This window comes from Corvus cornix, chromosome 2 (genome assembly GCF_000738735.6).
Source record: "Corvus cornix cornix isolate S_Up_H32 chromosome 2, ASM73873v5, whole genome shotgun sequence".
NCBI lineage: Eukaryota > Metazoa > Chordata > Aves > Passeriformes > Corvidae > Corvus > Corvus cornix.
This window is the reverse complement of record NC_046333.1, coordinates 82166937-82193144: the sequence shown is the minus strand read 5'-3', so window position 1 is coordinate 82193144 and position 26208 is coordinate 82166937. Positions and strand designations below refer to the sequence as shown.

The 26208-nt window shown below is 37.3% G+C and overlaps 1 protein-coding gene across 2 annotated transcripts in view; it reads left to right on the top strand.

The window, feature by feature from the left end:
* Window positions 1-26208, top strand: part of ADCY2 (adenylate cyclase 2) — a 205755-nt gene that overhangs the window by 129398 nt on the left and 50149 nt on the right. For both annotated transcript variants that reach the window (XM_039549160.1, XM_039549159.1), the window contains exons 5-14: window positions 3181-3329; window positions 4418-4529; window positions 5586-5713; window positions 10531-10689; window positions 11682-11814; window positions 12144-12320; window positions 13637-13680; window positions 16003-16083; window positions 20226-20295; window positions 22620-22717. In XM_039549160.1, the coding sequence (XP_039405094.1) occupies window positions 3181-3329; window positions 4418-4529; window positions 5586-5713; window positions 10531-10689; window positions 11682-11814; window positions 12144-12320; window positions 13637-13680; window positions 16003-16083; window positions 20226-20295; window positions 22620-22717 (1151 nt within the window). The remainder of the gene's footprint in view (window positions 1-3180; window positions 3330-4417; window positions 4530-5585; window positions 5714-10530; window positions 10690-11681; window positions 11815-12143; window positions 12321-13636; window positions 13681-16002; window positions 16084-20225; window positions 20296-22619; window positions 22718-26208) is intronic.

Here is a 26208-nt window from a genome sequence, read left to right as displayed (position 1 = left end):
GGAACTCAAATAACAGTTTGATAAATACCACAGAAAAACTTCAGCGAGAAAACCCAGGGAGGATGTCTACTTGCTATCCTCCTAGTGGGGTCCAGGTGGAGAAGAGAGAAGTACTTAACCCTATAGTATTGAAAGGGACTTTAATTTTGTGTTCAGTATAGATCGTGGGCTCCATCTTTTAGCCCTAGGACTTGAGAGGTATCAGCTAGAAGTGACTGAGAGGAAAGCATAGTCCCAGGGAACACGAACAGTCAGGAAACAGTCTTGTGTGTGTAAATCCCCTGTATAAGCTGCTAAGGTCATGTTGTTAATATTCTAGGGAAGGACATTTGTGAAGAGATTTTCACTATTGTCATAGCACAGAAGTTTCACCTGAAGCAGGTATTCTTATTTTCAGTCTGAAGTCTTTCAAATGGTACCTCTTGACCTGCATTCAGAATTACTTCAGCTTTTTTCTTACAGACTGTAGCTCTGAGAGTGGCTTCTCTAGTTACTACGGATAAGGAAGATTTTTGTGTAAAAGTCAGTGTCTTGTATCTCAGTTCACCTAGTTTTTGATGGGTAGATTTTCTGTCTTTTTGAGAGAACAGTACAGAATGGAATGTATTACCAAATATAAAGCCAGCATAAGCAGCAGTCTTGATTTGTGGTGTTCCTTGCATTGTTCCAGTCTGCAGGAATTTCAATGCACAACATCAGGCACCACAAGCTGATCAGTAAGTGGTTTTGATCCTTCCACTCCTCTCTTTTGAGCCAACAGCAATGACAAAACAGGAAGAAGGAGGTGTTCTTATGTGCTTTGCATTTCTTAGGATCTTTAGCTGACCAGCCCAGCCACAGTGTTCATAAGTAGCTGAGATTCACCTTCTTTCACAACTGTCTTTTAGTGAAAGAAATTAAAACTAACAGTCCACATCATCTATCACAATAGGGATAACTTCAGGATTGAAGTGTGAATGCTTGCAGGGTGTCTGAAGGCTGTATGTGCAGCTGGGCATGGCAAGGTGTTCTGCAGTGTGCTTCACCAATTGCATTTCCCTAATGCAGCCTCTGGTTGCAACCTTCTCTTTAGTACGGTGGAAATGGAGGAAAGAAAACATTCTTTGGAGGGAATTCTGGTGTGGTGAACAGCTTCACCAGGCTATTTAAGCAGAATGGAATAGTGGGATGGCCTGAAGAGAAAAAGAAGGGGAAATAGTCCATCTCTCCTGATGTCCCCTACAAACTGAGGGCATTCTCTTTTCCTTTGCCTCATACGATTCTTTAGCTTGTAGTTGACTTCATGCTGCTTTCCATGAAAACCTTTTCTCTTGGTTTTTTTTTGCTTGCTTCCTTGAAAACATTTGTTGCTTTATGACCTTTTGCCAGCCTCTCTGAGTTTCAAAGATGTAAGCAGTAACCTGGATGTTGAGTGCCTGCGTCACTGTGTGTCTGGAATCGTAACAGTCACAGGAAGATAGTAAACCAACTTGCATTTACTATCCCTGGTACAAAAGGAGTATGGTGATGTAAAATTGTAGCTAAGAGCACTCACCTCTTCATTAACTGTGTAATTATAGTTATTAACAAGTCTGAACAATCCTGTACTGTTAGATAAAGAGCAACTTGGAAGAGTAGGATTTTGTTATGAAAAAAATCAATTAGTTGTGCAGATATTATTTATAAGTTAGCAAAATACCTCCACCAAGGAGCAGTGGAAGTGAAACATTGCCATTGAACATAACCAGTGAAAATACATCGGTCTCTTGGATGTGAACCTGCTCAAGTGCCTAAACATACTAAATTAATCTTGCATTTAAGAAATAAATTATTAGTTCAATATTAATTAGCAGCAAAGCAAGATTCTGTCTTGATTCACTGAAATAGAAGATTTTTTGCCAAGTATGTGCAAGATCAGTTTCACAGGGCCTCATGTAATTGAATGCTATGCTTGCAAGTGCACAAATGCTATGAGGAATGTGAATTTTTCATTATACTTGACAGAGATAGATAGCCAAGGTAGCTGCAAATATTAGAAGAGTCTATAGCCCTGTTATTGCCATGCTCTACTCAAGGTCATCAGACCTGAACAGGAGTAATTATCCCAGGCAGAGGATTGGATTAATGGCTACACTTCTTCTGGTGCCTTCGTGAACAGAACTGCAAAGTCTGCAAAAATACTCTTGTGAATCAAAGAAAATGCATTATTCTGAGTAACACTTGAGGATCATGCACATTTTGGGGTCATCATCTTTTCTGGTGTAGCTGTTTCTCTCTCTGGTTCTGTCAAGGGCATTTTCAGATGCCTCCCCCCTCCTCACTGGTTCAGGCTACTGGTTTTTATCCTTAGCCAGAAGGAGTCTCTCCTGTCTGCCTATGAGAAAACAGGAAATCCTTTCTCAGTTTCAAGATGGAGTATGATAAAGCAAGAAGGACTTTTTTTTGCAGAGTTCTTGTTCTGTTTTCCAGAGAAGTAGGAACTCGGTGCAAAGCTGTCACAGGTAAAATGGGCAAAATGAAAGCATCAGAGAGACGCTCATATCCATAATATGACCATAATATCAAATGAAGAGGAAGACCCTAATACCAAATGATGAGGAAAAATATCTAGGGTTTGGGGTTTTTTAATATTCAATATGCTTTTAGGTTAATTTAAAAAGAAATATTTTGTCAAATGCCATATTGAAGGGGAGAGTACCTATCAAAATGCTTTGCAAAAGTTCATCAGTTTAAGTATGTCCTGTGTCTGTATTTTATCTTTTAATTTCAGTCTAACTTCTAAAATTATGGTAGAGCATTTAAATACATTAAAATAAAAAGATGTATCTTATTCTTGCCTGAATCAGACAGCATTTCCCTGAAAGTTCTCTGGACTGGCCTTACAACTCGTTTCATTTGCTGCATCCTACTCGGATATTGAATAGATTCCTGTACATAACTTCATCAAATGTTAAGCTTGGCTTAACCTTTTTCTAATATACACAAAACCTTGAAGAAGGCAGGTATTACTTGGAAATGTGTGTATATCTCTGTCACACTCTTCAAGGAACTGATTGACTTTGGAGTTCATACCAGGCCTCAGTGCAAGCCTCCTCAAAATGTTCTGTAGTATTGGCAATAGTGTGTGCCTTGCACAGTATTGATGCCGTACTAACTTTATTCTCCATAAAGAAACTGTGGACATTTCATTTTAAATTTTAGGAGCGTCTTCTACTTTCTTTACTGCCTGCTCACATTGCCATGGAAATGAAAGCAGAGATCATTCAGAGGTTACAAGGTCCGAAGGCAGGCCAGCTGGAAAACACCAATAACTTCCACAATTTGTATGTCAAAAGGCACACCAATGTAAGGTATTGTACTGTAATAAAATGTATCAACAGCATTCAGACAAAAGAAATTGAAAGAAAGTGTTAAGGGAGCAATTAAGAAAATAATTTTTTAAATATTCTTTTCATTAACTTAATATGTAGCATCCCTTAATTTGATCAAATGCTGACAATGCTACATTCCAGAAGAGCCCCAAAGGTTATAATACAAAGGAGTTGTTGAGAAAAAGCCACACAATAGGCTTTTTTTCATAGCATCTTCATTTTTTGTGTTGAAGTACCAAATCCTGCTTCCATGTATACTATTCAAATTGTAATTCACGTCAGTGGTATGATTCCGATTTTGCAATTTTCTTGACTGGAACAATTTCTCAGGATTTATATCATGTAAACAGAGGCAGCTGTATCACATATGTATTTTACATAGTACCTGGGATAAAATATTCTGCTGACAGCTGTAATTATTTATTAATTAAAATTTTCTAGTAGCTGGAAAAATAGATCACCTTTTATTTTAAACATTCTTTCTTCTTTACAAGTTTTTTTTTTTCCTGTTTTGATTAGTTGTTTGTTTGTTTATTTTTTGATGAGACAAGTTAGTTTGAATGATATTCTTAGAAACCACTTTACTAAAAGTTTTGCAGTACTTTTGAGGAAACTCATGTTCTCTTGTGAGCACACTCTTTGAAACTATTATATTGCCATTATTTTGCTGATTTGTGACTTGCAAAAATATTTCTATTTTTTTAATACCGTAACAAATTCAGGTATAAAATGTTTATAAACACCTATAAATATAGGTATGCCTATAAAGGCATGTAAACTGAGAAGTTAATACTTATAAATATAGGTATATATTACCTATAAACACAACACCTATAAAGATAAATATAGGTATATATTGCCTATAAACACAACATCCATAAAAGTAAATATAGGTCTCCCTATAAATGTAGTCATATTTATTGCTCTACATTTACTGGTGGCTGATTTGGGTATGGACATACCCCTGTGAAGTCCAGAATGCTTACTTTCAGGTTTTGCTGTTGATTGATGGATCTGAGTCCTGCAGAAGGAAGCTGTGACCAAGATTCTGTTTGTTTCTATTGCAGCATCTTGTACGCTGATATCGTGGGATTCACTCGCCTGGCCAGTGACTGCTCGCCCGGGGAACTGGTGCACATGTTAAACGAGCTGTTTGGCAAGTTTGATCAGATTGCCAAGGTGGGTGGCTATGGGCTGCTACTGTTAGTTTGAATAAGGGAGTCATCTTTAAAATAGTTTTTTCTTCTTGGGGCCTTTGTGCAGCATTTCTGAGACTTTGGCAGGAAGATTGGATTTGAAACGTGTGAAGAAAAAGATCTGGCTCTGGTCTGAGTGCAGCAGTGCATTTCTGCCAGTGTGACAGTCTGTGAAACCCAAGATAGCTCTCTAATAGGACCAATAGAGACAGCTCATGGAGTCCAATAAAGCTTAATGGCAGATGAACAGTTCTTTAAATAGATTTTTTGCAATAACAAGGATTAAGAAACTCAAGATAGAAAAGTGTTAGTCAGTTTTCCAATCTCAGAAAAAGCATTTATGAGACTGAAGGAGAAGAGAGACAATAATGATCAAACCAATTTTAATTACTAACCACAGCCTCTTGATTACTCAAGAAAAGAATCAAATACAATCAGAAATTTTTCTTCTGCTTATTTAGGTGTTATTTTTATAAAAATTAAACCAAACTTCATGTGTGAAGGTGAAATCAGAAACCTCAGAACAGATAAAAGTTTTCTGTGTTTTTATTAGTTCAAAAACTATTGCCCAGTATTGTTTTTTAAAAAACAAAAATCTTTACATGGCCTTAGAGTATAAAATATAGAAATACTGTTATGATTGCTAGCTTCTGGAAGCATTCCATAGTACATTTTCAGAGATGTAAATGTGGAAAACTACATCTTTTGATTTCATATTTCAAACAAAAAGGCTTTATATAGATTGAGGACACGATAATTTCATTCAGTTCTTTATTCTCAGGTGTGAACAATGCTGCACATACATGTTTTGCAGTGAAATTACTTCTGCTTTTGCCCATTAAGGACCATAATGGGTGGAGGGATCAACCATACAAAACTCTCCCAGCATTTCTGTTGTAGCAAGCTCTTCTCTACTGAAACAAGCTTAAGTAGAATGACTTTGCTTTTATCATTTAAGTCAGTCTTTGTAACAGCAACCCGTCATTTATGTACTTCAAGTTAAAAGTGACCATCTCACCTTGCTTTTTTTTTCCTCCAGGAAAATGAATGTATGAGAATTAAAATCTTAGGTGACTGCTATTACTGTGTTTCTGGACTACCTATATCTCTTCAAAATCATGCCAAGAATTGTGTGAAAATGGGACTGGACATGTGTGAAGCCATTAAGTAAGTATCAAACTTTAAAAAAAAACGTTAAAACCCAGTTTCCTTTCACTAAAATTATAGTATATCTAGGTGAGCTATACTTGGCAAAAATATGTATCATGTGGAGGTCTGGATATTTGGGAGTCCTTTGTGTGATTTGTTTTTTTCTAACCAGCTGAACTTTGATTTTAAAACTTGGTGTGCTCTTCTATAAGTGTAAGTTCCAATTTTTATGTTTTTGTCTAGGTCACATTAACCACTGGCCATGTAGCAAAGTAAGGAATTGGCCCATCCTTGTGAGGTGTATGTGTGGTGTGCACATCATCATGAAATGAATAGTTGTGTTGAACTGTGTTAATGATTAATGAAGTAGCCGTACAAAATTATTCTTCTAATCCTTAGGTGCTACCCTCATATGTGCGTAATTGCAGTCACAAGAGGGTTTTGGCTTTTAGTTATCTGGTCTTCTGATTCAATCCAGGGTAATTACTGTATGGGTAGGTTGATTAAAGCAAATTTGGTTCTTTTCCCTTTTATGTGTTCATGGAAAAGGGGTAGTATTTTTGGAAACCAGTATTTTGATCTCCTTGCTTTAGCAATCTTTTGTAAAACTGATCTCAGTACAGGAATCAGGTTGCTGCATTCTCTAAAATGTTGGTTCTTCATCCACCTATGGTTGTACCTTACACAGTGTCCAAAGAAACCTATTTTTTAAAGGGTACTTGGAGTACTTCTCCTTGCCAAACATTAGAGTCTACAGATATGGTTGCATTTTAGTTGCTTTCACAGGATGTTTCTCTTTTTCACTTAGATATACTAGAACAGTATCACAATTAAACCACAATTAAACCATTTGCTTCTCTAGCATACTAGGATCTAAAGCTACCATCCCTTCTGTAGAGCAGCTGGTAAAAGGGTGTTAGTCCCAAAGTTCTGCCCTCCCTTGGGGGCTGCTTGGTTTGGTTGGCTTAAAAATGTTAGGATTTTTTCCCCAGCCTTTGAGTGAAAATGAGAGCTTTCTGGTTTACATTTCAAAACATCTGTGTGCTGTGTGAGAAATGTGAGTTAAAAGTATTTGCATGGAGTTTCTGATCAACCTGTTCTTTGTTACTTAGAGAAAAAAGTATAGGAGGTTACGGAGTGGTGGAAAAACAACACTAAGCTTGAGCCATAAAGTGCCCTTCACAAAGAACCAAAGTATATCACACATCATAATGCAATGTTTTACTTGAGCTCAGAGAGCAATCTGTCAGTTCTCACACTTCAGGACTTCCAATTTTCTCTGAAATAACTTTCTGCTCAAGCTGCTATCAAGTATATTCGTTGTTAATGCTGTATGATCAGGTTCTTGGTAAGAGCAGCCTTACAGACTAGAAAATTACATGTTAGTTGTAAAGCATATTCTGATCTGACTTTATTACAGTAGTCAGAAACCACAGTGCTCCCATAGACAGATGCCTGATTACCACAGCCTGTTTACAGAAGAAGGGAGGAATCTGTACCCTGTGTTTTCAAAGCCTTTCAAAGTATTATGTCAAGTGTCGCAGCCTGCAGGTGAATGAAAATTGCTGATTATTAATCAGCTCCATATTTTGTTGTGTGATTGCTGCATCTTTATATGGAAGCATCTCCTGACATATTTCTGTGCCCTGTAAAATGAGAAGTAGTAATACTCTTGCAATTGGAAGTGTGTCACTCAATATATTTGACTTGCTCTATCTGAAATACCTTTTTTGTCAGATAGAAATTATTGTTCTATTCAGTCACTGAGGTGCAAACTGCCCCCTCGGTCCGTAAGCTACTGAAATAGAGTGGTTTGCTGTTTATATTGGTAGTTCCATAGAGATTTTACCACCGGAATATAGTTTCAGTTCCAGTTCTCCTGGAAGCAAAAAAGGAGGAATTCTGCCAAATTGCCAGGTGATCTGTACTACAAAGTCTTATTCAGTCTTCTTACTTAATGATGTGTAGCTCCATTTTGAGCAATTCAGCTTCACTATGCTATGGATTGTTCCATTCAAACATGGATTGTAGTCCCATTGATTAATTGCTTTGCTTCTCTGTTCCATGTTGGAACAAATCCAATGTTTCTTATAGTCTGCAGCCTGCTTGCCCAGGAGTGGGATGCTCACTTTATCAAGGCATAAATGCCAGTGCTGCTTGTGATGTTGAGAGCTGGCCACCTTAACTGGGTGCTTTAAGGCCAGAGCTTATCTGTTAAGGCAAAATATGTTTGTGTGTGAATATATGTGATGTTTCCACTCAGCTCAAAGTCTACCCCCTTGTCTGCCTGGTGACTTCCTTATTTGCATGTTTCTCAGTCACACGTTCTCAAAGACATCCTTTGATTTGGTAGCATGAAACAAACTCAATTTCAGAGGAAAGTGAAAGAAACTGTTGGATATAAGATGGTTACACCATTTTGAATGTTAGATACAAAATAGAAGAATTCTTTTAGGTATGATTTCATTCCTGCGGGTCTGATCCAAAAGGAAACTATGCTGTTAAAGGTGGCAGTTTGCAGGGGACTAAATGCCTAAGGCTCACTCAATGTGTTAAAGTGTGTAAGACAGGGCTAGGTAAGTCTTAGATACCTTAGTTGAGAATTATAGAAGAATAAAGCTCAGGTAAAGCGTGTAGATGCTTTCCTAATGACCTGAACTCTTGCTTGTGTGGAGTAAAGTTGCTAGAATTACCTGCAAGCTAACCATGCCTCTGAAAAATGTAGAATCCTTACAAACTCAAATTTCACGTTGCAATAAGAAAAATACACTCTTTATGAATATTTTGACTGCCCATCCAGGCTGGGCACACAGACTGTGCTGTGCTGAGGGAAACCAGAGACACAGGGGGAGCAGAAAATGAAATAAAGGTGGGAAGTTTCAGATATACTTCTGTAGGTAAGGCAAGCGTCCTCTGGGGATGTGATAGCCTACATTCTTGAATGCATTCAGTGCCTGTATTGTCATAGCGATTGTTCAAGGAGTACAGGATAGAAGAATTAGTAAACCCTAATTTGGTCCAGAGTTACACTGCTAATTTAATGTCTTCCATGGTTTCTTTAATTTGTGAGACAGAAGAAAAGATTCAGTTGTGGTCCAATTCTGCTTGCTCCCCTGGTTAACTCCTGAGAGCTTATTACGAAGCAGACTTTATTCTGCCTGCTCTGCAGAATATGAAAGGGCAGTCCTTTGACAAGCACTCCTAGAGGATAAATGTTCCACATTTTGCCCAGTTTTGTAAAACACTTTTTTCCAAAGTGCTAAGCTTTTGTCGTATCCCTTGTGCGGAGCAAAGTGGTGTTTGGCATTTGCCAACTGCTTACAAAGATCATTTACAGGCAGTTCATTTTCAAGTGTGTCAGCTACACAAGAGCAGTGTAAAATGGCAATGTGAAAAGAAATACCAATAAACACTTGAGAGAGACAGACGGAATTAAAATACTTTCAGTCATGCTCCTGTTACTTTCATTTCCCAGAAAAAAACCACATGAGAACTCCTGCTTAAATGTAGGATTTACCATATCAAATTAAGCCTGTTGTGTTCTATGTTCCCTTTAAAAAAAAAAAAGAGAAACCTGCCACCTTAATTCAATGATTCAGAAGGTACAGAGCTGATAATTGTTATCACTGAGATCAAAGATGTTGCTAGAACTATACACCCAACTCATATACAGGAGCCATTTGAGTTCCTTAGGCTGCAGTTTTTTCTTCCATTAACACCCCGAATTTCTCCAAGTGTATGTGCATGTTCCTTATTACTGGCTAGGTTTGGGTCCACATGAATTGGGGTTTAAATAAGTAAATCCAGTTAAGTTATGATCTTCCCATTTCTTAGGGCTGTATAAGCCCATAGATAACTGAATTAGTTTTATTACTCTCTACATAGGGTATGCATATGACATATGTCTGGAAATGTCCTCCTGGTTGTTTGACCTCAGTCACCCCTGTGATTCAGAAGAGCTGCTTCTGCAAAGATAAATGCCTATCTTATGTGTCGGGCCCTTCTGAGATTTGGGATGGGGTGAACAGATACTTTGTCACTGGAAAAGTCGAAGGTTTAGATGTGGTCTGCACGATGAGGGTAGCCTTTCAATCGCTCCATAATGTTCGAGTGGGTGCAGCATTCACTAAGCATGTGGAAGGCTGTTGAGCCTGTGTTCTCCACAGCCTGAAAGGCACTGAGCCCATATCCCCAAAGAGTGTACAAGCCCCAGCCTGTGGAATAGCCTGAGGTGCTGGGTTTTTCATCCTTCCTCTCAGATATGACAGATATGAGAAGGTCTCTGATGAAACATTAGGGTCTTTAGATAGAAGGGTGTGTAACAGTAGTTCCAGACCTCCAAAAGCTGCCTGTAGAACAAAAACAGTCCTTAGGTTCTACTCTGAGACTAAAAACGTTTCCTCTATTCATCTCAGCCCTCCCAAATAATTTCAGATGAACATAAAAGAAGGAACTTCAGACACAGACTTGAGAATTAATATTTTTACAAATTGCTGCAAATAAAGATAATAGGAGAGGTAATATATAATCATAGCATTAAAAGAATGGTGGCAATGCTAAAAAGAAGTAAATGTTATTACTGTTGTTAATGCTTCTTTCATAGAATCATAGAATGATAGAATGTTTTGGATTGGAATGGGTCTGAAAGACCATCTAGTTCCAACTCCCTTGCCATGGGCAGGGACACCTCCTACTAGAGCAGGTTGCTCTAAGCCCCATCCAACCTGGCCTTGAGCACTTCCACAGGTGTGCCATCCACATAATTTGACTGGTAAATTAAAAGAAAACAAAGGGCTTACTATATACATTAACAGAGGTTTTATTCTCAACCGCAGGAAAGTGAGAGATGCGACTGGAGTTGATATTAACATGCGTGTAGGAGTGCACTCTGGGAATGTGCTCTGCGGTGTTATTGGGCTGCAGAAGTGGCAGTACGATGTGTGGTCCCACGATGTTACCCTGGCCAATCACATGGAAGCTGGAGGAGTCCCAGGGTAAGAGTCTTCTCTGTTAACCTTTGGACACACCAACTTTTCAGCCATGGAGAAATGCATAGGCACCACGTCTTAAGCCATCAGCCTTCATGGAGATGCCCCAACACATTCTTAGGTGCTGTCTTGAGGGAAAAAAAAAACCAAAACTGGGGCACTCAGTATTTCCTGTGATTTAAGGAGCTTTTTTTTTTTTGTGGATGGAAACTTTTAGACTTATGCCCATTAGAACTTCTTATCGTGCTCCAGGTTTGCGGTGCTGGATGGTGAGGAGCCGCGACCTTCTGAAAGCGTGTCCAAGGCAAAGCCGCTCGGCAGGACCACCACACACTCACACACGCGTACACGCGCACACACATGGATAGCTCCATAAAATGGGTCGACAGCAAAGATGCAGGAAGGGTCTTCGTATGGGGTTCCACAGGAGAGACTTATTGCAGCCACACGCATGAAGGGTTCCAGGGATGAAGACAAAGAACAGTGGAGGGTCCAGGTTAATATATGGGAGCAGAGGGAGCATCAGGGACCAATGGTCTGTGGGCACAGGGGCAGTACACAGGCAAGGCTAGGGTATGGGAGCCAATGGGAAACTCTGAGGGAGTGGCAATGGGGCAAGGGCCAATGGGGGGAACAGGGAGTGGAGAACCTTCTAGGGCAGGGACATGTAAAGTAATAAGGAGTTGGGAGGCCAATGGGCCAGCCAGGGAAGCAGAACTGGGGTACATTAACATAGCAGAACAGAGCATCCTGGGGGAAGCCTTTTCTGTCACCCTAACCTAGGGAGGAACCTTTGGTACTAGGGACTGTCTCACCAGTGGACTCTCTTTGTCCCTTGTACCACAGGCCCACAGGCCACCACAGCTTCTAAAATCTGGAATAAAGTGATCAGCATAAAAACGTTGTATCCGAAAGCAAGTAAAAAATGTTGATCAGGTTCAAATTTTGCTTTTGATCAGTATTTGTGACTTTGTCATTCTTTTAAAATATAATTTCAGCCGTGTTCACATCACCTCAGTCACCTTGGCCCATTTGAATGGAGCTTACAAAGTGGAAGATGGGGATGGAGATGTGAGGGACCCATATCTGAAAGAGCATAATGTTAAGACTTACTTTGTAATCAATCCTAAGGTTAGTAGTACTTTTATTTTGTGGCCAGTCATACTTGATTTTGAGCAGGACCACTAATCTCTTTATTGAATAATTCACTACAAGAAGATATTGATCAGAGCTATTATTGTTGCCTACAAATATATAATGTTTGCAGTGCAAATGTTTCCCGCTCTTCAGAAATAAGTCTCTGATATTTCCCAGCAATATCATTAAGAATTGCGGGTTCTTAGCACCTCTCCGTTTATACGTCCCTAATCATGGAGATCTGTGGCGCCAGATGATGCACTGCTGCTTCAAAAGGTCATGAACACAAAGACTGATATCACCTTTTGTCCTCTGTCAACCAGGGAGAGAAGCGAAGCCCGCAGCACCACATTCGGCCTCGGCATACTCTCGATGGAGCCAAAATGAGAGCTTCTGTCCGCATGACCCGGTACCTGGAATCCTGGGGAGCAGCCAAGCCATTTGCACACTTGCATCACAGGGACAGCATGACCACTGAAAATGGCAAGATAAGCACAACAGTAGGGGCCTACTTATGTCATTTTGTACAATATAGCAATATTTGAAAGGAAAAAGCTGCTCACTGCTAAATACCTGGTTATTTCTGGTAGAAGAAGATACATGCAGTTGTACAGGGCATAAACCCAGTGAAGTTGCTGGAAGCTTTTACATCGGAATGTGAGTTTTGTATTAGCTTCTAAGAAGCCATGTTCTTCTGTAAGTGCATCTCTGAATTATAAGGAGTCCAGCATACCTCCTAAAATACATATTTGATGCTCTGAGCTCAGACACCCCCAAGTCACAGCATGTACAATGGCTGCTGTTCATCTTGTGGAAAGATATTTTGACCATAAAGGCAGAATGCAACACCTTTAGGAAGGAAATCCTTTAATACAGAGAAATTCCTAGAGATTTATTGACTGTTTAGCTACATTCTCCATTTGGAACATGGCCAAACCTGGAGCGAAGGCTGTGAAGTTAGAATAATCCCTGTGCTACTTGGAGTGGACTTTATTCAAAGTAATCCAGGAACCAAATCCATACTCATTGTAACATCTACCTTTTGAAGGTGCACCTACAAGTCATTAGCTGTGGTTGGAGGCCTGAGTTTTAGAGTACTATAGTGCAATGTTGCATCTTTTACACTGAACAAATTTCTTTTTAATTTTACTAACACTGTTTTACTGCTGTCAGTAAGATGCTGTCAATCTACCTCTTATACATTCCATTATCTTCTGCTTCTGAAAAGTGAATGCAGAGAGGTGAATTCTGATAGAACATTAGCATTCAGTTTTGTTCCTGTATAGATGAGACATATTCTTGTTCAATAAACATAGTGCATCAGAATGTGGACTGTGACAGGTTCATTACAGGAAGTACCCAGTCATCACTATTAATCACAAAATAAATGTGGGATGGCTGCTGTTGCTATTAATTAGAAAACAATGACCATTGTCTGTATTTGGCCACTGAGGTCTGTTTTTTTCAAAAACACTTAAGACTGGTTTTTGCTGAAGATGGCAAGAGTTTGGGCTACATCCAAACAGTGGTGGCATTGAAGTCTTTGTTGTAAAGCAAAACACTCTTGGATTCAGATTGTTGTATTAATTTATCCTGTGTTTATACTGACAGATGAGTTTTATTCCAGGTCACTCCATCGTCCACTTTTGGCTGGATTTTTCTTTTAGACAGATTTAATTGAATGCTAAAAGTATTTACACTGGAAACTGTTCTCCTTACTTGACCCTGTTTTCAACACTATTTTAAAAGCTACTTAATATTACTAAGGTCTATTGTAATTAAAAGGGGTCTTTTTGTTTGTTTGTTTGTTTTTTAGGATGTTCCCATGGGGCAATATCATTTTCAGCGTTGCAGAGAGAGGTAAATCAATCTTAAAAAAATCAGTTATTCATAGAAAGTCCATATAAATAAATATACATTGGTATGCTGTCAAATAGTGAGGGCCATTTCTCATGCAGACTGGTTTTTTTATGTAAGTGCTGATACCTCTTACATAAAGAAGGACTATGGAAACAGATTTGGCAAACATGTTGCTTATGAATTGAAAATTCACTTCCTGATAACAAATAGCTTTATTCTGAATTGGTATGTTGGTGACCTACTACAAACCATGTACTCTACTAGTGGGAAGAAAATTATATAAGGAAAATTGGGAGGCATGCCAGAGAGGGGTAAGAAAAGGGAAGATGGAAAGGGCTGTTAATTTTTCTTACAACAGATAATAATGTGTACCAAAAGAGACATTTTGTATATTTGTTTAATTGCTTTGTATTTGTGTTGCTGTGTTTATTTTTTTAAATTTCATTTTGTTGTTGTGTTTATTATTTTAAAGTCTTTTATATGTTTGCAGTAATAGATATTCAAAAGGTGTTTTGCGGTCTTTTCTAGTGCTCCTGCTATGCAAAATGTTTACAAGATCACAGTAGCTTTAAATTTTCATGCTCCTGCTTGGTACCTCAATGACTAGGGCCAGATAATGATATCATAAATACTGTAAAGTCATTTGAATGAACCTCTTAAAAATTTGTGTTTTTATTGTCTCTGGTTACTATGCAATTACCTAAAATATTGCTAAGTTCCAGAAGATGAACAAGTTTTGACTGAACATGCATGCTATTAATAAAAAGAGTCTAATTCTAAAACTGCACATTTACATTTGGACAGTATGTCCAAAGAATTTCGGTCAGGCAGTGAAAGATCATTGGACTGTGGCATTTGGAAATAATGCAGTTCTTGAAGATTGTGGTCTTGCTTTTGTGTTTCTAAACTCCGCTCCAGAATAGATTCAGAAGGTACAAAAATGTGTCTTGATACCATATTATGGAAGGAATTTCTTCTGTTGCTGGCGTCTAATGTCCATAGTGAGACAGACATGTAAATAGGATTCTAGATAACCTAGTTAATCATTCTCACATGAGAGAGCTGAAATGATCATAAGCACTTTGAAAATCAGTATCTTATTAGAATATGAAAATGTAGGGTTTGAAGCCTGACTGTAGGCTTCTGTTAAGTGTCAGCTCTTATGCATTACACGACAGTCTTACATTGTTGAGGATCTGCCAAGAGGATTAACTGGGGTTGGACAATGTCTCCTCATCTGTCTAGGTAGATTGTTTCTGTGATTGATTTCTTGTGAAAAACAAGTTATAAGCACTTTTTTACCTAAATTCAATAGCATTGAGTAGGCATGAAATCAGTTGAGGTTTTGAAAGTTCCTGTAAGTACACTAATACAATTTCTGTATTAATTTGAAACCTGCAACAGGTTATCAGTTTTGGGGAAATAACCCAAAATCTTGATGTTGAGGAAAATCCATGTTACCTTTGACAGGGTTCAATTTGTAGCTTAAGAATATCTTGGTGAGCAAAGAGTCAAATTTCAGACCTGACTGATGACTTCTTAAAAAACATTGGTTTTAAGTTAACATTGGATTTAAGTTTTCAAATACAGACATCATCTGTCAATATTGGAGATAAGTCATCCTGAAGGAAAGCACAACTACTGAAAGGATTGATAATGTTTGCAGCAATTTATGTTAGCAACGATAATCCCATTCTGATGATCCTCTGTTGGGTTCATGCTGAGTCCAGGCAAAAGTAAAGAAGCTTTTTTTATTGCAGATGAGTTACAAGGCTCATAAATAGAGAAACATGATGTATGCCTGAAACTAATTTCAGACAGTGCTCAGTTGTCTTACTAAAAATAATAAAGTATTTCCAAGAAAAGAAGAGTTAGCAGGATTTTGGTAGAGAATACCTGTTATGACCAGTGCACTAATACATTGTGTGCTCATCATACAATTTTGACAAGGTTTTTAAAAAATAACTGCAAGAAACAGGAATGCTTTACGAATTTGAGCATATTCCCATTCTTTTTCATGAATTTATAACACTGTGGAAGACTTCCCTTAGACCAGAATTTCTTGAGCTCTCTTGGTTTTTTATTAGATATTTTCTTGTGTTTTATTTAAGTGCTCCCTAAGAGCTAAGCTCTAGATTTGTGAGTGTGTGTGTTTGTGCGTGAGACTGTAGCTTACGGTGGTTTTTAACAGCTTCTTACAAGGGTCATTGTGCCTGATGCCTATAGTTGCTATTGCAGTATAAATGTTAAAAATTTGTGATAAACTCAAAAGTTTATGACAGCTGTTGTTTTTGAAGTAACTTCCCATATTTGTCGTTTCAGAACAAAATCCCAGAAAAGAAGGTTTGAGGAGGAGCTGAATGAGAGGATGATCCAAGCCATTGATGGAATCAATGCCCAAAAGTAGGGCTTTATCCTTTGTTCTCTCTGACCATGCCAACTTTGACATAAATCTGCAACAGAGGGCACTGTTTAGTATTTTTTGCTGCCACAGGCACACCAAGTCTGAAACCAGTAAAGGTGTCACTAATACTGGCCCTGCACATTTTGAAGATAGACTGTAAAGTAACATTTTCTACTATATGAGATAAGACAGTGCCTGTGAATCATGGTGTGACAGAGGCATTGACTTGTCTTGATCTTCTGGCAAAGGGAGTTTGCTCTGTAACTGTTTGTGTCTGTAGAATCAAGGCTGTAGCACTACAGATTTATCTTACCTGAGGGCAGAGAAGTAAGACACAAGAAATAACTGGCTCGGGAGTCAGAATTATGTGAAAATTGATGCTTCCCAATTGTCACAGAAACAATTCCTCAGAATTAGAAACTTTCCCTAAAACCACAGTTTAATGTCTCTCAGTTGGTTGATTTCTTAGAGAAGGATAATCTTGATAGCATGTTGGAATTGCTGGGTGAGACAACCTGCCATGTATTTTTTTTTTCTGTGTCCTAGGAAGAGCTGGAGGCAGTATTATGTTTTCTGTTTCCTTATCTGTGAATAGATAAGGCTGAGAAAGAAATCAATACCAGTCCAAAATAAGTTTTGAAGCTTCTTATATTTCTCTGATGAAACAAGGGAATTGCCCTTCAAAAATGTGGACAATAATTGTGATTAATTACATGTTTCCCCCGCTGCTTCTGTTACTCAGAATCTTAATTACCTGAGTATTACACCTAATTATTTAATGTTCATATGTCACATTTTGGGTTTTGTTCACCTTTTAGTCCTATTAAATGGTACCTGGATTTAGGAAAATGTTTTTCAGTAATTTTAGAAAAGTGTTGATAGTTACAGGTCATAGAAAGAATACAGTGAAATAGGGTAGGTCGTGTGATAGGCAAAGCCTTTTGATTATACTGGACTTCACTAAAACAGATATATAAAGTCAGTTTTTGTCAGTTTTTACGTGTCTTTAGGTACGCTTGCTCTGATAAATGGATTTTAAAAATGATGTTTTGATGTCAAAAGTAAAGCATCTGTATAAGCGCATTAAAATACTGGTGTGACCATACTGTATGTTGTTTTATCCCACAGAAACCCTGTCTTATCTAATTATTACCTAGAATTCAGAGAAACTTAGGGATAAAAAAGGTTTTTGAAAAAGTTGCGGTGCATTTTGTGAATTACATGGGAAATTGCAGAAAGATGAATTATCTTATGTATCAGAAAGGCAGAATGTCACCTTCCTAAACTAGATTCTCTACCTAGCTCTGTATTGATTAGCTGAATGAATCTCTTAAAAGCTATGATTCAACTGATTAATTCTCAGGAATAAGTTGTCAAAAGTGTTGATTCCTCAAACGTCCAGGTAATTCAATAATATTTTAACTCTGTGAAGGCTAAGCACACAGAACAATTAAATAAAACATTTCCTATATTTAGGACACAAAACTAATCACATTTTTGTTTTCTTTATTATTGTGCACATTTTTGTGCCTCAACTCTTCATCTGTAAAATGAAAATAACATTATCAGCTAGAGCAAATGAGTGGTTATGAAACTAAAGCTTTTGCTTTTGTGAATCAAGGAGCAAACTTTTAAGAAAATCTATGAGAAAACTGGCATTTCTAAATGTTTTTAAGTGCAAAGTTTGGATTGTATGGCAAATAGGTCTGTGACTGAATGAAGAAAGGTTAAAAAACATTATTGTGAGAGTGAGTGAGGAACAAAGAGCTTCTCTGCCTTAGCCAGTAGGGTGTAACATCACACTTTCCCATGTGTTTCTTTTCCCTGTATCTTGAACAAAGCACTGCTGGCTCAAAGGGCCTGTCCTGCACAGGCTGGGGATGAGCAGCCCTAGCTATGCCATCCCAAGCCTTGGTGTAGGGCATGAGATGGAGGGATGGCGATCTGCTAGCTAAATATGTACCTACAGAGGGGGCTAAAGTAAAGCCAGTTGGTCTTTGGTGAGCAGGTTGCTATGTTGAAAGGACACGCTCCCTTTGCTCTTTTTTCCTTTAAGTCACGGTGGCTGCTGTGTTCTGTGCATAATTCCTCGCTGTCCATTGGCAAGCAGTACAAGCCCTATGAAACCACACACCTCTGTGGATACAGGCAGAATTCAGATGTCTGTCTGAGTTGTTCCTGGAATTGCAAAAGAATTTAAGCCAAACTTTGGTACCTAGCTTCCCAGGAGACATGTCCTCAGATACTTGCAAATACTCTGGCAATTCTCAGACTCATCAGGGGGTGAGGCTGACGGTAGAAATTTTTAGCCCTTATGTCTCTGCCAGAGGTACGTGACTTTGTGCTCCCTCTTTTGTACTCAGTCTCCACTTCCATTTGTTTGTCTTGTACTCTTTCCCTCATCTCAGACCTCTCAGCACCTGCTACCTAAAACCAGCATAGCTTTTTTCTGAACTTTAAAGAAGAACTGATAGCTTCTGACAACGTGAGCTTGTAATGCGGAGTATGAGGCAGCACGTGCTCTATTGGCACTATTGACTTCACATGCCATCAAGTGTGTAACCAAATTAGGCCCTTGGGAGTAGATCTGCAGACAGAACTTTTTAGCAGTGTGCTGATGGTAATTAAATCAATTCCCCTGTCAGATGCCATAAGAAAAACCAGGAAATTAGTTACCTATTTGGGGAAGAGGGTTACTTCTTGTTTAATTTTTGTAACTAAATGGAAAAAGATTTGCATTTTCATTTTCACAGTTTACCAAAAATGTTCTGCAAACTGAGTGTTTTCTCCAGTAGATTACAGCTGAACCCAAACAAAATAGTGCTATATGTACACCAGCCTTCCAGTTCCCTTTCTCCTCAGAATCCTAACTATGATCAGACATAGATGGGAACCATTGCAGAGCAAACTGGGAAATATATTTCTGAATTAAGCATTCCAAGAACTGACTATGTTTACAGACCCTTTTTTAATGCAGCTGATTGCACAGGAAGAGGGACAATCTCCCAGGCAAGGAAACAAATATTTTCTATTTCACAAATTAAAGCTAATAGCTTATACTCCACTCTGTCCACTCTTGTTCTCCAGGACTTTAATTTAGGATATGTTCCACTGTGGTTCACTGCTGCTACTTATTTGCATTACAGACTGTCAGTTGAGACATTCCCTTTTATTTAGAAGGCATTAGCTACACTACTAGTTTAGAGCCTAATTTAAAGTTACTGCTGGAAATGTTGGAAAAAATATCTCAGGCCCTGCTACTATTGTTCAAGCTCAAATACTGCATGTCCATAGAACTAGTCTGCTTAATTAATATTTTGTTTTCAAATTTGCGCTGCGCCCTTGAGGTACAAACAGCCAAACTCTCTTGACATTAAAATATTCTATATCTTTTCCATTAAAGATATTATTTATTATTATTTCCATTGAAGAGCGTCCATTAAAATAAATGTAGTCTTTCATATTGTAAAAGCTATGCCAAGCTTTTGTCAAGATTCACTTAGTTTAAAATAGATTTGTCATTTCAATGCAAATATTTATGCTATTTCTCATAGCAGGGAAGAAGGTTTTATAATCAGCAAAAAGATCAAAATCTACCTCTGTAGTACAGGGCTGTGGTCAAGAGACCCATACAGTTCAAAGACAAAATCCCTCCACTGCTTTTAATAATGTTTGTTACATTTTTGTTTGCAATAGGAAGTTTGTGAAGTTTAACTTACCTACCCACCACTCCTGCATATTGTAACAGTGCCCTTCCTAAAGGTACCTTGTTGAAGGACTGGTTTTGTCTCAGGTTCACTTCTGTCTGCTGGATATACTACAGTATTTTGGACATGAGTGGAATATCACTGTTAGAATTACATCATATAAATCTCTCCCTTGATTCTCCTTAGGAATGATCAACAGAAAAACAATTGTTCATCTGAGCTTTTTTTTAAGTGTACTTTAGCAGTAAGAGTAAAAAAGGAGAGGGCATTTGTAGTCTCCACTTTTATTGTAAATGAAATTCACCATATACACTGCAATACACACGAACTTGCTTTATCCCAGCTGATTTTCTTATTTTGCTGCATTTCAGTAATATAAAAGGACAGGACTACTTTATTCCTGTGTCAGTGATAATACTCCTTCTCTCTTCTAGGCAGTGGCTTAAATCTGAAGACATTCAAAGGATATCACTTCTTTTTTATAATAAGACTCTGGAAAAAGAAGTAAGTTCTTTTAATTAAGTTCAATAAGTCAGGCCTTTGCATTGTTTTATGGCCCTGTGGACCTCAAGTGTATTTCTTCATACTGACACAGCTTCATCAGGAAGACTGGGAAGCTCCTTCTTTCTGCTTTCTCATTAGCATAGGGCAGTTGATGGCTGAACAGCTATGCTGTCCTTCAGGGAAGTAAGAGGAAGGTTGGACCACAACTGGCTGTATAAATTCATGAATTTATTCTGAGAAGGGGCTAGAGGAAGTATTCCTGTACTGTGCTCACAGTGTCCAGCAAGTATCCTCTGCATCCCATGTGGTGGTCAAATACATACTTAATTATTTTTGTAGATGTCTTTCAGTTCAAAGCAGCTGAAATGATTTTCAGATTCTTTCCCAGCTCAGCAGAATAGTTGTTATGGCCACCTGACAGAGGTATGTGTTGCTTGGCAATGCATTTGGCTGGAAAAGGTTTCAAGGCTCCTTGAGCCTGTTTTGAAGACTTCATAAGAGAGAAGAAGCAAGACCTGGTGTGGTTTCATCCTTCGTGTTTGGGGGTTCACTGACTGGATCAAAGCTGTGTCTGGTAGCACATTAAGATTTTAATGTGGGTGTTACTAACCAATGAATTCCAAAAGAGAACTTGAGAAAAAAACGTCGTATGTGTACTTTGGAGAATGACTTGGGAGAAAATTTGGGAGCTAAGTTATTTGGCTGAGTCAATGCTCCCTGTAGAAGTCTAATATCTTGATGTAGAATGCTGTGGAACAGCAAAGAGCTAATTGTTATTTTTGGATCCAGCTTTTTAATATCTTTCTTCGCCACCTTTTAATGACTCACCAGTCCAGTTTTCACTTTAAAGAACTTAGTAAGAAGTCTGCATTTGATTTAAAAAGAAGCTTTTATGGCCCTGTGGGACCTGAAAGTACAGAAAGATAATAAAGCAAAATAATTGCTTAACCTAAGGAGTGAGTTGCCTCCCTTCATTAGGAAATGTCTTGAGAAGTATGAAACACTGAGACAAATTTAAAAGTGGATTGGAATTCTGTGAAATTTTAATTGCAGCTCAAGATCCAAAATTGTTGAACAGGGCCACAAACATATTTGACACGTGGAAGAGCAGAACTTGCTGCAAAAGTACTCATCAAGCAAAGATATATTTGTGCCTTATAATTTAGTTAGATAAGTGATAAGAATTGCTTTTAATTTGTCATACAATTCAAAAGTGAAAAAAGCTGTTGTGTTGCCAAAGTGAGTTTCTACAAATTCATGTAAAGTTTGGTGCACTGGCTTCATAGGCAGAGCTTGGCATTAAGCACGCAGACACAGCTGTGTGCTTGCAGTTGGAAGGCACAGCTCATGCACTTTCCATTTTCTGAAGTTTGCATCTCAAGCACTTTGTGAATAGTCTTTGCTGTATTTTTTTTTAGTAATTAAATCTTGAACTTTTATCCTTAAAAAAAAAAAAGCCAAACTAGGATAGGCTAAGTAACTTTAATAGCTACTTAGATCATTTGCCTTTGAGTATTTAATTGGTTTCAACCTAGATATATCTATCTCAAATAGCAGAGCAACTCCGATAAATATTTCATTGCTTAATTCTCATGTCTCTAGACAGACTAATTAGGAATAAATAGATTTTTCTCATGACAAAACAGATCAAATCGACTGTCTCCTAAGAATATCAAGTGTTTAGTAGTAACAGTGGACATATGAGGCCTTTTAACAAAGACATGAAATATTTTAACTGAAATAATAATGTAGGTTCAGTAAATATCAGTGTGGTTGCTAGCTATGCTCTGTAGCACACTTACGCTCGGCTACTTTTTGTGCTCAGAAATTTCCTGTCTAAATTAATGTTACATTTTTTTTATAATTGTTTCAGCCCATTCAGTATTTATCAATAATTGAAAATCAGTTTGAGGAATTAATCACAAAGAATTTTGGAATCTGTGAAGAATGGTTGGCCATTCCTAAAAAAATTTTAACATATGCTTTAACTTTTTTTGGTGGGGTTTCTTTTTTTTTTTTTTTTTTGGGAGGGGGATTTTTTTGTTAATTAGGCATATTCTGATGAATTTGGGATAGTCTGCTCTCTGGGGGAACAAGGCAAAACCATTTGACGTGGCTGTTCTTCAATAAGCAAAAGGGTTAATACTATGTCTGATAATCCCAAGCCCTATGTGAGTGGATGTGAAGTCACTGAAGAACAGGAAATGTACTGTTGCTAAAAACTGCCTATACCTATGTGCATCTTCAAGCTGGAAATTCAGCTGGGTTATATTTCATCTGCTTTGGCGATTGTGTTTTTAATGTTTGCTTTTATTTTCTTCCAGTATCGAGCAACTACTCTGCCCGCATTCAAGTATTATGTAACTTGTGCCTGCCTCATATTCTTCTGCATTTTTGTTGTACAGATTCTGGTATTGCCAAAGTAAGTCCTATTTAATGTGTATTCATTCCTATGTATATTTGCTCATTAGTGTAAAAAATATTACAAGAAAGAAATATAAGTAAAAAAATTTTAGAATTGTTAGTTTACAGATGTCAGTTCATGGAAATTAAATTGAACAGAAAAGACTGGGTATTTCAGCTGATTTTCAAAGTTAGGCTTGTTTCTCATTTTAAACACTGTCAATGGTGTTATGCCAAACATTGGTATAAATTCTTCATTCCTTTTAGTTTTTATCTTTGCATTTAAAAATAAGTGTGACAGTTGGACATGGGAGTGGAACAAAATGGATTGCAGAGTTGGAACTGTGATAAATAAATGTATTTAACATATCACTAAGATAATACTGCTATACTAAGCATGAAAACAGAGCATTAATAATCATGAAGTGTATATTTATAAAATTAATTTTAGAATATTAAAATACATTTCTGGAATAATGCTTTTTACCAGAATTTATCTATTATGAGATGATTTATATTTGCATATATTCTAGAAAGGCTGAAAACCAGAAGACTGTTCCAATAAAGGATGTTTTATTACACTTCTTAAAATTAAATTTTCCTGTTGATTGTTTACACAGTGGAAAGTTGAGATTTGTTTTATAGCAATCGTTTCTAAAGCTAACACTTCATATTCCCTGTCACAGGGTTTTTCTTAACTCACAGTCCTTTCTCCTGTAGAGTACTCTCAGGATTATTCTTTATAACCACAGTTGAGCGATTGGTCTTGTTCTGTAGCATTTAATCACATATTAATTCAAATCCAGAAGGAACTGTTAGTACATTATAAATGGACTTTCCATACTGCAGACTTAGAACATGGATAAATTTTTATGGACTTCCATTCAGGTGTTACAGGAGCAGTTTCCCAGCTAATTTCTAAACGGAGACACAAACCAAGGGACACTCTTCCAAGCATTCAGCAGTATCCTGCACATGGTTGAATCTGACTTCAGGCATTATTAAAAATATGAAATTAAGACACGTGGAAAATTTTATTTTACAAGCTCATACTGTATTTTGATAAGTAAAGGAATTAATTCAGGGAAATTCATGTTTTGCCACATCCCAAAAGCCAAAGGTGGATCCAACTACTCCTGGCCAGCAGTATGATTTTTGAATCTTTTTTTTGGTTTTGATTTCAGTCGTGAAAATTAATCTGGATTTATCATTTATCTTACATGTAGTCAGATGCTCATTTTGCTCTATCCTTATGTCACTTACACCAATTGTTTAGCTCACTAAAATATATCAGAATATCAGCAAACTCTAGGGAGCTGTATTCAGCTAAGGAAAATGTCCTCCAACTTACTGGTATTTCTGGTATTTCTAACATCAGAGAAAAAGACACTGATAAATGCTTTATCATTTTCATTACCAAAATGTTAAGTGTCTTATGATCCTTTCATTGGGCTGCATATTAAATTGTAAAAGCAAAAGTGTAAAATCAGGTGTTACCAACGTGAGAGGTATTCAGCTTCAAGTGGTCTGTGGGTTATTTTAATAGATGCAAAAATGGAAGACAGAAAGGCAAGGTATTATACAGGTACCTGCATCTTTTCTGGAAAATTGGGAGCATTGCAAATTAAAAAAACAGCAACAGCAACAACAATAAAAAAGTTTAAAAATCACCAGTGTATGTAGTCATCACAAAGGTAGCTTAAATCAAACATACTCCAATACTGCAAATGTTATTTCCTACTAAAATTCTGTGTAACCTTTTTGTTTTCTTCCAAGAGTTCTACAGGATTTTAAAATGGTGATCTAATGAAGACAGGGAGATGAACTAAATCTGTCACTGGGTTTTATTGATTCACTATTCCATTAATCTGGTTTTGCAGTACTGTAATATCATTGATTTCTGTGCGGGCAGACAGCCTGCTACTTAAAAGTAGATTTGGAGATATTTGATGATGAGTAACATCCAGCGAGTTGCAAGTCCTAAGTAATATCTTCAAGATCATAAGGCTTTTTTTTCAAGGCTGAAATAATTTATTTATGTTTTAATTTTCTTGGGGTCAGTAAAGTGATGTGTTTTAATAATAAGCTTTACACAAAGTGGTAATTATAAATTTAATCAAGAAAACAATATCTTGGAGTGAAATGTATGATGAGGAGTAGGTCTTCATTGGCATTAAAATGAAAGCAAATCTTTATCATTACATTTCCTTGGAACAGGCCTGCAGTGGCTCTCTAGAATTCTTGGTTTACCAAGTGAGAGACATATCTCTAGTAATTCACTACACTCTTTATTTAAGCAAACAGAATTGGTACTAACATGGAATTGGTCGTGTTGGTTCTTTGAAATGCAAACTGGTGAATTGATGAAAGTATATTTCTACTGAACATGAGATACTTCTTGTAGTACTCAAGTAAGGGATTTATTAGGGGCTACATTTAAGATTCTTCCCAAGTCTTCACTCTCTGAGGCTGTTGTGTTCAAGAAACTGTGTCCTTTTGTCCTGAGTCATGCCAAACTAACAGTCGTGGTTAGGAGGCCTTATCATAATATTTTCAATCAGGCACAATTGAATTTCTTCATAGGAAAGGTAGTACTTAAAAAGTTTGTCCAAAAGCAGTCATGTAAGATATAAGATGGAATAAATAAAAGAAAACCATCGTTGCTGTTTTTCTGCTGTATTCAAAAACAAACAAACAAACAAAAAAAACCCCAAAACAAAAAACCAACAAACAACTCAAGGAGAGTTATAAAACTGAACTGATATTGCTTTAACATTGAAACTTCCATAGCTCTTGAATCCTTTGATGGCTTAGTGAAAGCATCAACTACTTTAAGAAATAAATAGCTACTATTAGGTACCAAAAAAGTCTGAATTCAGTATTGGCTTGTGTAATTGTCATTTGCAGTGTCTTCACTGTGATTTTATCAGCTCAAGAGAGTTTGCAGTCCTGTAGTTCAGAAAATGGATATCAATTACCTGACAAGCTAAGGAAATTCTCTACATCCCATTAAAGGATATGTGCCATTAGTCACATATTTTCCTAAAAATTACAAAATTGTAGAAAAAAACACATTCTTTTCTGCATTTTTCAATATCTTCATAAGTAAATTTCTGGTTTTCAGTTAAATTGTTACCAACAAGCAAGATATATATATTTTTTTTTCCTAATCTTGTACCACTGATAAAAATAAATTGTTCAAAAGAGATACTTCCTAATGAAACCAAAAAAATGCAAGTTTAGCTAAGATCATATCTTATTTTGACATGGAATTACCTGAAGCTTGAGAAGTTCTCATATTGTTTCCTCACTTTTAAACTGTCCCTCTGTAGGTTATGGTCAGGGGTTGTCCTGTCTGGGTTTCTGGTGGGGCACTGTAGCAGAGAGCAGAATGAGGTCATTCCTTGAAGCATAGAAGAGACAGGCAAAAACTTACCTGGCTTATGCAATTTCAGGTGCTCCTCTGACTAAGTATTTTGCCCAAATCTGTCAATGCAATGCATTTGATAA